The sequence below is a fragment of the Pongo pygmaeus genome, chromosome 16 (assembly GCF_028885625.2).
Source record: "Pongo pygmaeus isolate AG05252 chromosome 16, NHGRI_mPonPyg2-v2.0_pri, whole genome shotgun sequence".
Classification (NCBI taxonomy): Eukaryota; Metazoa; Chordata; class Mammalia; order Primates; family Hominidae; genus Pongo; species Pongo pygmaeus.
The window spans coordinates 59,829,722-59,844,696 of NC_072389.2; the positions used below are offsets into that span (position 1 = coordinate 59,829,722).

Below are 14,975 nucleotides of genomic sequence, written 5' to 3' on the forward strand. Positions count from 1 at the left end.
TCCACATTATCCCATTCCTAACACAAAAATTAAAACCAATAATCCATCTGGAAGATATAACTATCACCTAAAATTGTTACTCACACCTGTTCAGTGCTGTTGATGGTTGGAAGGAAAGATAAAAGTAGATGTCACTGCCAAACTATTATTTTGGATCTTGAATCTCTATCCCTTTCTGTATCCCTTTTATTACCTCCCTGGGATTTCTGGAGCCTACTTTGAAAAGTGTATTTCTCACATAAAATCATGAAGGTGAAATAACACACGTCTTATTACAAAAGAAATGGCCCTGGCCATGCATCTAATATCTGTGTGATGTTAGCAAGCACAATCCATCTCCCCAGGCTTCAGTTTCCTGAGTTGAGTGTTCTATCAGCTAGAACTATTTCATTTTCAAGTGATGGAAAGCCAAACATAAGCAAACAGAGAATTTACTGCTACATGAAATTTTATAGTCCAGGGGTAACTCTGGTTTCTGTTACTACTTGATCAGGGATTCAAACAATGTTACAGGACCCAGATACTCACTACCTCTCGACTCTGCCCTTCTCCTTGTTTGATACATTGCCATAACAGACCTTCATTTCTGTGTGTAAGTTGGTTGTCTCTGCTCTCACATCCTTTGTTGTAACATCTTTTGAACTTCAAATCTTGTAGAGAAAAACACCCATCTCAGTGCAGGGAATCACAGCAAAGTCTCCTGGAATATCAGTAGCTCTGAGGAAGTATGATCACCATTCCCAAACCAGTCACCATGGTCTGAGAAGTGACATGTGCCAATTGGCTTAACTCACATACTCACCCTGAGGTTTGGGTACAACCCAATCCAAATCCTATGAACTCTGATCGAGATAGAGACTGGTTCCCTAGAGGGTATACACATGCTCTGTGGGAAAAATCAGGGTCCACAGAAACATAACACTTTAGCATGCTTTGTGGTCCCATTATTTTCTCAATTCACTGAATTCTTTTTTAATTCTAATAACCTAAAAGCACACTATAAATACAATGACCTAACAGGATTATTTCAACAACACTGAAATAATATGAAGGACTAAAGATAGTCTTTGTATCTATTGATAATGAGAAAAATAACTTCGTTCTGTATCATATTCCATTATTGGCTTTTGAGTTTTTTATTTTTAAATTATCAGTCCATTTAGTTATCATTATTTGAATTACACAGCAATAAATCTCCTACAGTATTAGGCAAAAACCTGAAACTCCAGCTGGCATGAAGAACTTCAAATTGTATAAAACTATTTCCTCTTATTTTATTAGAATGTCACTTCCATTTAAAAAAAAATGTTAAACCATGGGTCTTTAAATTTTTAATATATTAATTTGAAAGCAGATATGATGTGCTGAAAAAGTGCTATTTGAAATAATTTTACTGATAGAAAATTTCAGAACTCCTATTTAGGAGTATTGATAGATAACTGCCTAAAGGAACACAAGATCAAGAAAAATGGAACGATGCGGGGAACTAATTGGTTTTCTGTGTTTGGCTAGGATTTGGGATTATTTCATTAAACATGTATTTATTCAACAATTTGACATTTTCTATTACTTCATAATCTGGAACTTTATTAGGTGTAATATATATTATATATAATTGTATTATATATTACAATATATACTATAATATATAATTATATATTATGTATAATTATATATTACAATATATAATATTATATATAATTATATATTACAACATATATTATATATAATTATATATTACAATATATAATATATATAATTATATTATATATTACAATATATATTATATATAATTATATCATATATTACAATATAATATTATATAATTATATCATATATTACAATATAATATATGATATAATTATATCATATATTACAATATAATATTATATAGTTATATCATATATTACAATATAATATTATATAGTTATATCATATATTACAATATAATATTATATAGTTATATCATATATTACAATATAATATTATATAGTTATATCATATATTACAATATAATATTATATAGTTATATCATATATTACAATATAATATTATATAGTTATATCATATATTACAATATAATATTATATAGTTATATCATATATTACAATATAATATTATATAGTTATATCATATATTACAATATAATATTATATAGTTATATCATATATTACAATATAATATTATATAGTTATATCATATATTACAATATAATATTATATAGTTATATCATATATTACAATATAATATTATATAGTTATATCATATATTACAATATAATATTATATAGTTATATCATATATTACAATATAATATTATAGAATTATATCATATATTACAATATAATATTATATAATTATATCATATATTACAATATATATACAGATAAATTATATATATTATATATTATAATATATAATATAATTAGATGTAATATATAATTATATATTATAGTATATAGTATATATTACTATATATTATTGTAATATATATTACTATATATTATTGTAGTATATATTACTATATATATTATTGTAATATATATTACTATATATTATTGTAGTATATATTACAATATATAATATACTATATAATTATACTATATATTACAATATATAATATACTATATAATTATATTATATATTACAATATATAATATAATATATAATTATATATCACAATATATTATATTATATATTATATATTACAATATATTATATTATATATAATATATATTACAATATATTATATATAATATATAATTATATATAATATATATTACAATATATTATATATAATATATAATTATATATTACATTATATATTATATATCATCTATATTATATTATATATTATATATTATATATTATATATTATATATTATATATAATATATATAATTATATATATTATATATAACATATAATATATAATATATCACTTATATATTATATATAAGTATTTATATACACTATATATACTTATATATAATATATAGTTATATTATACATTATAATATTATATTATATATTGTAATATATAATATAATTATATATAATGTATAATATAATATATAATATATTACAGAAAACATTTATAATGCGTATTACATATAATACATATTAAATATATGCTATATAGAACATATATATTTGCCTCACAATATTTCATATAATCAGATTTATTTGACATAAAAGAAAATATGCATAAATCTTCAGGAACTGGTGATATAATATCAAAACCAATTGATGAAAATACACCTGAGACTCTGAGTTTACTGCATGCTTTTTACTTGGGCAGTAAGTCATTTCTGGCCTCTTTCAGAGATCCCCTTACTTGAATGATCTGTTGCTAAATTCTAAAAAATTATTTCTAGTAAGAATTATATTTCTAGCGCCAGCATATATCCCTTATTAGCATCTGTTAGAAAATAATGTGACCACATTGTTAAACCAGTCAAGATTAATGAAGCCAGATAAATTTATTAATAGAAAATATTTTTAATTACTTGTCTGAAAGCATTTTCCCCTATACTTCAGCAAACATTTCTACTACTCTTTGAGTCTCAATGGGTATATAATATTGCTGTTTAAAAACTGTGAAATGAACTCATATGATTAACTTGAAATCCCCATATCAGAGAAAGATGCAGTAAGATGTATAAATATATATCTTGGATCCATGAAACATTATACCATATTGTTAGCAGTATCCAAAGACAATGATTCTATTGGAGCATATAAAATCCTGTGACACACACTGAAGGAAGTACAATCCAATTACCAAAAATTTACTGGGTGCCTAGCAGATAACAACTGCCAAAATAGATGCTGAAAAGCTGAAGGAGTGAGCAAGACATTGGTAGATTATTATCTTCAGGAAGTCGTGGCAACTACCAAATAAAACAATAAGATAAAGGCCAAAATACAAGGACAAGCCGCTGGGTGTGATTGCATGGTTTGTGCATTGCACAAAAATGCATACCTAAAGGAGCAAGTGACAGCCGAAATTGAGCCCATGTTCCACTTGCCAAGCCGTATGTGTTAACTTGAAGCTGTCCTCTTATAAAAAATAAGACACCTTTTATTACTTACCAAAGGCACTGCTTTACTCATCATTCCATACCTGCTCGGAGCTATGTTCACCCATGTGGGACTTTTCTTCTAATTCACAAAGGCACCTACATAAGTTTAAGCTCCAGAAGGGCAAAACTTTTCCCTATGTTAAACAATATATCTCATTTTCTGTGAACAGTGCTGGCACATAATAAACACTCAATAAATATTTGTTGAGTGTTGTTGAATAGAATAATGGCAGCCCTGGGATGACTGTATCAGTTTTGGGGGATCAGACATTTTTAAATTTTTCCCTTAGTTTTTATTTCCTTTATTATTTTCTTTTTCTGCCATCATTTCCGTAAATAAGCTTTGTATGATGGGTTGAAACAGACCACAGTGAACAATGAAGAAAATCCATTGTAAAATAATGAAATCAGTTTTAAAATCAGTTCTAAAATACTTAAAATGATTATAAAATATTTAAAATATTCACAGCCAAATTTAATTAATTCTTTGGGGCTTTTCCCGGGAATGAGTAAGAATTGAGGGCACCTAAGAAGAATAAAGTGGAGGCATTATATTTAAAATAGACTTTATCAGTAATAATTGGGAGAGGCTTAAATTTGCTCCTTAAATCCTTTTCATGATTGATATCGCTCAGTGTGACAGACATAAGCCAAGGAAGTCAGGTGAAAAAATTTCATCACGCATTTTCCAGGTTTCTCTCTTTTTTCCCTAACATTAGCTTGCAAGTGTAAATAAAGTCACACCTCTATCAAAGCACTTATTTTTAAGTAAATGTTTAACATTTCTTCCTTTAACAAAGAGGAGATTTATAAAATATATGACAATCATTTTATTTTAAATGCATTCATGTGCAGAAGGTATTTCAAATAGGAAATTTTGCATATGGGGATAATACAGATTATGTTTTAAAGTAGTAGTTGAATACATGAACTGGTTGTTTTATAAGCAATTCTTCACCTGTTTTCCAGGAGCACATGATTCGAGAGGATGCCAAGGGTCTGACGCCAAGACAATGCGCTATAATGGAGGTAGTCCTGGCCACCATCAAGGTGAGATTATAATGCTCCTATATATGCATCCAGAGAGGCCCCCATTTACCTCCAGAGATAGGTAGCCCTGATCTTAGCCATATATCAGTAGAGCTGCGCCATTCAAAAAGATAGTAGATAGTTGAATAGATATAGGTTGGTGTAATAGTAATTGTGGTTTTTGCCATTAATACTATTGCACCAACCTAATACATTCCTGGAGGATGCCAGATTTAGCCCTGTCTATCTCCTTATGACATCCACAATATGCTGTCCTTATACTTGCTTCTTTTGTCTCTCTCTAAAGCATAAGTGAAACCTATGTTTTAACACATGTTCTCAAAGACAAACATGTACCCTAAAACCCAGGAAAACAAATGCTTCGAGAATATTTTGGGTAGACAGAATTTGTTTTTATATGTTTTCTATGCATGTTGAAATTATTTTTAAAATATCAACCCTCCCTTCTCGCTTAGTAAGTACAATAATTTCATTTCATTTCCTGCTGAATACCCAAGGACGTCGTTTGTACGCATCAACTGTTTTCATACCCAAAGATTAAAAGTTATTGTAGTGTATGCTAAATGTGTGCAGATCTCAAAATGTAACCTAGAAGTTATTTTCAAATAATTTCTTTTATATTTATATCCATATATATTTATATGTGAAAGTTTATTAAAGAGTTTGAAAGGTGAGTTTGTCTTCTAAATTCAAATTATGTCCAAAGTTTTCACTCTTCACTGGGGGAAGCATCTACTATCCAGGATGTGTGAATAGCATAGCTACTAACTATACTGTAACTGTTAGCTACCATGAGCCATTTGTAGAGCACAGAACAGTTCTACTGGATAGAAACAATGGTATTCATTTCAACAGAGTTCTATCTGAATAACAGTCACATACTTTCACAAAACTGTCACCTCGTGGCTTTTGTTTTGCAGTTTCAGCATTTAATATGAGGCAGTCTTTTGCTGCTGCAGTGGTAAAAACTGCCAAATTAAAGTTGGGAGGTGAGAGTTTTGTGACACCTGGAGGCACCTGGGACACAGAAATGGAGTTTCTAAAGAGGCAGCAAGAATGTTGTCTGGAAATATGGAAAATTTGCAAGATAATTTTGAGGAAAAAGTGAACAACCTGAAAAAGATACAATAAAAAACTTTAAAAGTTTTTTTAAAATTATTTTCAAAAATTTGAGGAAGAAATAACTAATCTTTGGAGCTATAGTAGCACTAATAGCTATAAAAAAGGACATGCTAGTAGAAAAAAATAAGCTCTAGCGTGCACCATGAACAGGAAGAAAAGAAAAACATTTGGCATCTGAATTCAGCTCTTCATGCATTTTATTAGGTCAATGCATGGCTTTAGGAAAGGAAGGAAAATGTGTTCTGTGGAAATAGGGAATGGTATTCACTGTGTTCACAGGTCTGGCTTCTGTCTCTAACTTCAACATTTCTCTAATTTTTATTGATGGGGCCAGATGATCACCACCTGCTGACTGAGTTCTTCTCAGAGTCTAAGACAATGTTGATCCTCAAGCAAATTCCTTTTATCTTGACAGCTCAACTATCCTATCTTCCTGTTTATATCATCTATACTAATATTTTAATTCAGTCTGAGACACCAGACACCGGCCTTGTTCTTTGTGGACAAAACTACTATTTGGTGTCCTAGGTCCAGTAAATGGGTCCATGCCATTTGTCTTGTTTCTCCAGGACTGGAGTCTGACTCTGGTCCTCCTGAGCCCCAGAGCCTGTGTCAGTTCTCCAGTTCCCCTCTTCCCTAACTTCTGTGATGCCAACTCTTTCTCTAGGCACCTCCATGCTAGGCCTGCTGTGCCTGCTATGAGACTCTCTTGACCCTGTACCCTGCCCATCTGCCAAGGTATTCACCTGATATCTGATTTTCCATGACTGTCATCAGTTTGCCAAAGCTGAGACTCCCTTTATCTTGTCTATCTGCGAGATTTGCACCAACTTACTCTCCTACCAAACAGTAATTGTGAGATTGACTACAAAGGAATTCAAGAGATGGAAGAGTACAACTTAAAAGAGTTTTAACTCCAAGAGCTAAAGATTCAATGTCTCCCTGGAGCCCAGCCAAAGGAGCACTATAATGCAAGCAGAGACCTTGTGAGAAAGATGACCTTAGACCAAAGGAGCAGACGCTACCCATGCTAATGTCCAGTGGCTGCTAAAGAGATAATCTTTAATTCCTCTTCAGCTCAATTTAATTGAATAAGCTAGAAATGAGAAAACAAAGAAGGAAAATGCTATGGAGTTTTTAGAATATAGGCTGAAATAATGTTTTACATTTTCAGATTTCTCTTATGTATGTACATCATTTCACCTGATCCTTGTAAATATCCTGGGTGTTAGATAGCTCAAGAATGATTATTCACATTTGATAATTGAGAAAATTAAAAGTGAAGAGATTTCAGTTGTTTTTCCAAGGCCATAGCTCTGCTAGTAATTGGCAGAACTGAGAAAGGACTCCAAATTCTAAAGCCAGTGTCCTTGCTTCTCTGTCACATTTTTTCAATAAGTATGTACAAAGTTTAAGTAAAATGTAGCAGGCTAAAAGGGATACTTCTTCAAAGAGATTACTTCTTGCTATATTAAAATACTGTGTCAATTACTTAGATTCCTTTCTAATTATTTTAAAATAATGTAAAACCTTTCAGCCTCTATACAATATTGATGAAAATATTAAATTTTCTAAATATTAAAACTCTAATTGGACTGGAACTATTTTATAACACCAGTCACGTGTAGCTTCTATTATAAGTCAAGAGTGTCAAATATGGCAGAAGTAACAAAAATTATGATCATCTGCTGCAGGTAGGATGGTTGGGCTTTGAGACATTCCATTTACCTGGCAAAGCAACCAAATCGACAATGTTTGAAAGTAAAAGTAGAAAGGTGGCAGCTATGAGACAGATAATCAGTCACCTAATCTGTATGTGCAAACTAATAGGGAGGCCAATAGGGAAACTTTAAAGGAGTTCTAGCTGGACTTTGAGTTTCAACCCCATATCTCAGGAAGACTCAGGACTGACATGAGATTCCCCTAAATGTAGATTTCTTTCAAAGAGAAATAGCAGTTACACTTTGACCTGAAAAAAATGCTAAATGATTTAATTTTTCCCACTGTTTTAAATTCCCCCAGAACCCCTGTTATATGGGCCTGAACATGACACTACATTATACGTTGCAAATATATTTGGCTTCATGCAGTGGTAATACTGAGGTTTCTCTAAAAATAATAAACATGTGAATCAGGACCCTCTAGAAATCTGCATTTCTTGGTATAAGGAAAGGAATTTAACTATAAATTCAAATATAGCTTTGGAACTTATTACTTTCTTATTTAATCCTAGATAATACCATTTCTTATGTTCAGGACTCCAGGCAAACAGAAGAACATGGTGATGAACCACATTTTATTCCTCTGTGTTTCTTACCCTCGCAGAGGTTCTACCCTATCCTGCTGTCTCCATTGTCCATGGGGTGATTCCAAGAGCTTTTTCTCAGCATCTTCTTTTCACCATTACAAGTATAGCTTTTGCCTTGGTTAAAATCCAGCTACTCATGAGAAGAACAAAATAACCTACCTAGTTTAGAGGATTTCAATTCAAATATCATTATTTGAGAGCTTACTATAGGTAGAAAATATGGTGAGCAATGAGGAGGTGGTTAAAGATGAGAGCACTTGCCTTTGACTTGGGAACAAAAACATCTACAGTCAGTAAAATAATTGTGGACAAAGGATGGGGGAGGGCAGCGAGGGTGATGAATTTTCTCTGAATGTCCAGGGAAAAGCTTCCCAGAGAAGGACATTTGGGGATGTAGAGGATAAAGAGGGAAAAAACAATGGGAGAAAGGCATTGCAGGCCTATAGAAAACACAGCATGAGTGACGGAAGAGAAGGCATTGGCCGGCATGAAAACTTTAAACAGTCTAGTGCAGAAGAACCGATCATGACTGGCTGAGTATCACAGGGAATGAAAGAGGAACATTGGATTGGAGCCAGAATGCTGCGGCTTAAACATCAAAGTAAAGAATCTCAACTTTAGTTTGTCAGCAAAAGAGAAACACTGAAATATTTTATGGGCAGGAAGAGCATATTCTGATATGTTGTGTAAAAGAGGACTCCAGTTGTGGTAGAAAATAATTTTTTAAAATATCTGTCAAATAATTTCTAAAAAAAGAAAACTTTAGTGGCTAACCTCTAAAATTATAAAGTTAAGGTGGGTTATGATTATATCTAAGTTTGCAAAATGAGCTGTCTGCCTGGATTTGCCGAAAATATGATACAGGTGTTGGAAAGAACAAAGTAATGATGGAAAATTGCTACCAAAATACTATATTTAACAAAAAAAGGGAATTCTTCTTATAATCTTCTAAAGAAACAATAGCATGTTCCCATGAGTCAGTAAAAATATATTGTGCAAGATCTTCAATCTCGAAAAGTTTGAAGAGTTAGAAGAATTCAGAGAGTTTTATAGGGATTATAAAAAAAATAGCTTGCCAAGCATGCAGGCAATATTTTTCCTGATTTTTTTTTTTAATTTAGCAGTACTATTTATTTATTTATTTATTTGCCTCTCAAATCACAACTAGGTCTCAAGTGCTTTATTTTCTGAAAAGTCATGAAGAAAAAAAAATCTAGTTATTTTTCAAGATAAAGAAAATGATACTTCGTATATAGCTCCTTCCTACCCCCGAGGTGATAATAGTGCTCCTTATCATACATCCTGACATTTGCAAGACCAACATATTAATGTATCTAGGGTGGAAGCCTTTACAAATGTCAGAAGGTGGCTATGAATTACAAAAGTAAATAAAATACTGGAAACTACATGGGAAATTATGCCACTAACAAGCATAATATCAGGATAGGAGGTGATTAAGAGAGAGAGAAAGACACCAATGTGCAAATTATTCTCCTCTCCTATGGAAATAATACTACTACTTAAAAGATTATTGAAAGAAAATTACATGAGTCATCACATACAAAGCAATTAAAGCAGGCATATAGAAAACGCTTCATAAATATTAAGTTGTCACTTATATTGCCTGATGACTGGTTCATTTTGGAGGCTTCTCTTTCTACTCTTAAGCCCAAGACCCCACATACTCTACTGCAACCAGTGTGTTTCTTTTTTCCTCCTTTCCCAATAAACCCTTAATTCCCTCTCAAAGGAGCTAACTATTAAATCTGACTCTTTCACCCAAGCAATAGTTCAAATCCTTAAGGCTTTGTTCTCTGGCCTTTTGGATTCCTGGGCCCAGCACTTTTTCCCTATAAGAGCACAGCCCTGGTTAGATTCTTTAACGCCTGAGACTTCCCTTTGAGAAGCAGTGCTGTTCCTTTCCGGGAGTTTCTAGTCCAGATTAAAAGCTGAGAGAGGTACATTGAAAACAAAATAATGATACATGTTAACTTATAACAGTGTAAGAGATGGAACAGGTGATCCAAATACTAACTGAGGGAAACAGATTAAAAAAATCATGAAGTTTTAGAGAATATGATCAACCAGTACGGACTCAAGAGATCAGGAAAAGCTGCAATGGTCTTGAAGGACAGATGGGAGTTTACACGCTGGATAGAAAGTTTTTTTGGAGGAAGACTCATGACATGAACATCAACCGGAAAAAGGAATTTCACCAGGGAAAGGCACAAGACAAGAAGGCTTGGAGGCAGTGAGTAGACTACTCTGTGGACTGGCCTGGACTTAACTAGGTGTTTGCATAATAAAGCAGTGTAAAATGAGGTTGATGGGAAATGTTTAGGTTGAAAATACAGAGGTCCTTTTGTGCCCTCAGTATATTTCATAAAAGAAGATTCACTCAAAATCCCAAAAGAGATTTTGAAAATGTTATGCTAAAGTCATTTCACCAATAGGAATCTTAAGGAAATGCACAAATTAGATTGCATAGTTCAAGACTGTAGCCAGAGATTTGAGTTCCAGTTATTTAGTTCATAAGATGATGAGAGCTATCAGCAAGGTGGTGGCTTTAGGAGGACAAAGGGAAAGATGGATATGAGTGACACAAGCCAGGGAGAGTTGTTGGAACTGGCAACTGAATATGGGGCAAAAAGGAAAAGGAGCCTAAAATGCCTCAGAGATTTCAGCCCCAGCGACTGAGAAAGCATGGTTCCACCAAGAAAAATTGGAGACAGCCAGGAAAGCTATTTTCCTAGTGCCATGTTGGAGTTAGATACGATGGCAGGAACATAGAAATAAATATTTAAGAACCTGCTTGAGATAGGGGCTGATGCTTAAAACACAATGCTGAGTTCTATGTTGAGTTCTACGTTATTCTGCCAATTAAATATATTTCTTACAATTGGAAAGAACTCCAGCATTCACAAAGCTCTTCCAGTTAGAGTAATTACAATTTGACAACACCAAAGGTAGAATGGATATTTCTGCTACCATTCTATAAATGAATTAACTGATAGCCTAAGAGGTTAAATAACCTATGCAAAAGTATGACTGTATAGGGGACAGATGAAGAATTATATTTTCTAGCATATTATAAGGATCAGAGAATCAAAGAGGTTAAGAGGATTCTAGACTCTCAGAATTGGAAACATGACTGAGCATCTCCCACTCTTGCCACGTCATCTACAATGTTGTCCGCACATGGTCTTCTGGCCACCACTTAATAGCAGTCAGTGACGGGACCTCACTAACTTACAAGTGGAAGTTTTGATTTTTAAGATGCATTAATATTGGAAATTTTTGATGAATGTGTCAAAGAAAAATCTGTTCTCCTGCTATGTGTTGGTGCTCCTTCTGTTCTTTGGAACTACTATAAAATTATTGTTTCCTTTTCTGTGTGATAGACTTTCAGATATTGAAGAAAACTATCATGCCATCCTATATCATCTGAAGCTGTTTATTGAATAACATGCCTTGTAGACCTTATGAAATTCTGGTCATCTATTTTTAAAAGGCCTCCACTTTTCATATTTCTTATAAATGATGAAGCCCAAGAATGAACTTAATATACCAGATGTGTTCTAACCAATGAAGAATGTTCCTGCCTTACCAAACCCTTATACTTGACCTGTCTACCTATGTTGATGCATGATCAGATTTCACTTGCTTTAATAGCAGCCTTCTCACTTATTAAATCATGTTGAACTTGAAAGCAAATAAATCTTTATGACTTTTTAAAATTTTCTGTTGTTCAGCCACATCACCCCTATTCTGTACTTTGTGGTAAACATGAATATTAATATTTATTATGAATTCTGGCTTTTTACTTTCCTCTTTGCCATCTCATTCTGGAAATGTTGACCCAGCATTCCAGACTACTGGGACCCTTCTAAAGCCAAATTTTGTCATCCAATGTAACAACTTTAAGCTTCAGCTCAACTGCATATCTGTCAAACATGCTTTCTGCCTTTGTTTTTTTAAGTCCATAGCAAAAATATCAGCCATGATAGAGAGAAAGAGAGAATGTCATCCAGCTAATGTCTTTATCCTTCTTTGCACTAAATGACCAACTCCTCCATAGTCCTTCAACAGAGAGGTTACAAATCTTTTCTTCAATAAGGAGGAAATGACCTGTCCTAACTGTTTTTTGTCCATTTTTTCCTGCTGCTTTAGGCAAGTCTAAGTAAAACATCTGAACAGATCAAACTGAAGTTTTTTAGATTATGCTGCAGTCCATAGAGGAATTATAAGAAACCAAGTCTTGGTCTTTGGTTTAGAATCAATGGAAAATAATGCACTTTTCACATATTTAATGTTTTCATTATACTGGGCTTTAAACCCCACATTTACAAATGCCTTTCTAGCATGTTATCCCCCAACAAAATGCCCATTATAATGAGTAGAAATCAACTATACTGCACTGAGCTATGGATAGTGGGTTTTGTCTAATAATTAAGACATTTACTTCTATACATCACCCTCACATTTATATCCTTCAAACCCAAGCCTCAGCAAAATGCAGATTCTACTCTCCAATTCCTTCAGAGTCATGGGCATAGAGTCAAATCTGAATGTAAAATCTCTGAATGCCAAGGTCCATGTAGTAACTGCAGCCCCCTTTCTCCTGATTATCTGTGCCAGTAAGATAACCAGACTGGTGCTCTTAGATGCTGTCATTCCAGGTTTTGAACACTGTGTGAAAGGTTTTCATAAAGTAGAATTCTCATCAAGTTTGCATTTGCATAACCATAGAAATCACCTTCTTCACTGTTAGAGTGAGGAGCCTATGGTATATGTTATTTGTCTGTGTCCATTGAATGGGATATTTTCATTCTTACCACCTGGCAATTTGTTTTCTCTTCTGACATAGCTACCCTCTGTCCTGGGTTTCTGTCTCGGGACATTTCATATTGAAAAATGCACTCAAAAGACAAAGACATTAGTTTCTGCCCTTAAAAAACTTCTGTTCAGTAAATATCCTGCTAGAGACTTTAATGGAATAACAAGTAAAACTCTATGGCTAAAAAAGAGGAAGTCAGTTGAGTATCGTAACCTAAAACTATAGGGACCCTTGGGTTTTCCTCATGTACAAGCACATACCTTATTTATGATTTCATTTCCTGATTAGTCCCCAAAGTCCCAGAGTCCTACAAAATAATGCCTTAGTATTAAAAACATGCCTTTCTATAAAACTATTTTAAAAGATTCAAGCACAAATACATAGTTTATGCTTTCATAGCTTAACTCTTTTTACCTTCTCCTATGAAGCTTTCTAGGCCCTCAACAGTATCTCAATTATATGAAGTTCGGTGACATTCTTCTGTTCTTGGGTTTCCCAAATCATATTTCATGGAACACTTGTATTCCCAAAAGTATTAGCCCAGTGATATAGGTGTCCTATGGCCTAATAATTTTAGCAACAAGGTATATTAATAAAGGATTACACAGATCTCTTTACCACAGTATGCCTCAGAGCCTCTACCATGTTAATAAGCATTGGGAATTTTTAGGAGTGCAATGTCATCTCTTAACTTCCATAGGCCCTCTACTACCTAGAGGCAGCACAAGTTTAGTGATGAGTATCGAATAACAGTAGAAAACAGTATTTTTAAAACTATGTCTAAATTATACTTGGAGAACTACAAACACTTTAGTTCTCCTTAAATAGTGCTGAGACTACCAGGGTTTCTCTTGGTTCCTTGGTGGGATTGTCCTCTTTCTCTAGTTCATGAGGGTGAATTACCTACTGGCTGCTAAAGTTAAAAATAACAGTACTTAAAAACTCATTACCACCAAAGATGTCACTTCTTTGGAAGCCTTTGCTGGCTCCTTAGATAACAGAATTGCATGCCTCCCCCATTATCTGTATTTTGAAATCATTTTTCTAACACCTGCAACGTATTGTTGAAGTCATTTCTTTAAATGTTGGTTACATTTCCTACTAGATCATAATCCCTTTTGGAGCAACCACTGTGTCTCTTTTGCTTTATAATGTTAGCATCCAGCACAAGGTCTGGCTCATGATACAGATTTAATAAATATTTATTAAAGAAAAGAGGGAGAAAACAGGTGGCACAGCAGACACTACCACAGATGCTGTCAAGTATTAAGGTGACTGAAGAATCCACAGTGCAGTCTTACAAATTAGACAGTAAATCCTGTGGTCATCCTTATACATGCTGTCACTCATACTACTTTATATACACTGTTAAAGAACAGTTTTTAAAAGAGAGTATAATTGTGATATTCATGCAGTTATAAAATGTGTCAAAATGTTATTCATCAATTAGTGAGAGAACCAGGTAAGATGTTACTACTGTCTCAAAGGAGAATTCCAGAAACCAAACGCATACAAGCAATAAGAAAAGCTGGAATAGAGGCAAGACAGATTTATCCGCAAAGCAATACTCAGTTT

The 14,975-nt window shown here is 33.0% G+C and overlaps 1 protein-coding gene across 1 annotated transcript in view; it reads left to right on the plus strand.

The window, feature by feature from the left end:
- The window catches only part of UNC13C (unc-13 homolog C), a 662,499-nt gene that overhangs the window by 583,653 nt on the left and 63,871 nt on the right, over positions 1 to 14,975 (plus strand). The window contains exon 28 of the mRNA XM_063652632.1: positions 5,053 to 5,133. Within this exon, the coding sequence (XP_063508702.1) occupies positions 5,053 to 5,133 (81 nt within the window). The remainder of the gene's footprint in view (positions 1 to 5,052; positions 5,134 to 14,975) is intronic.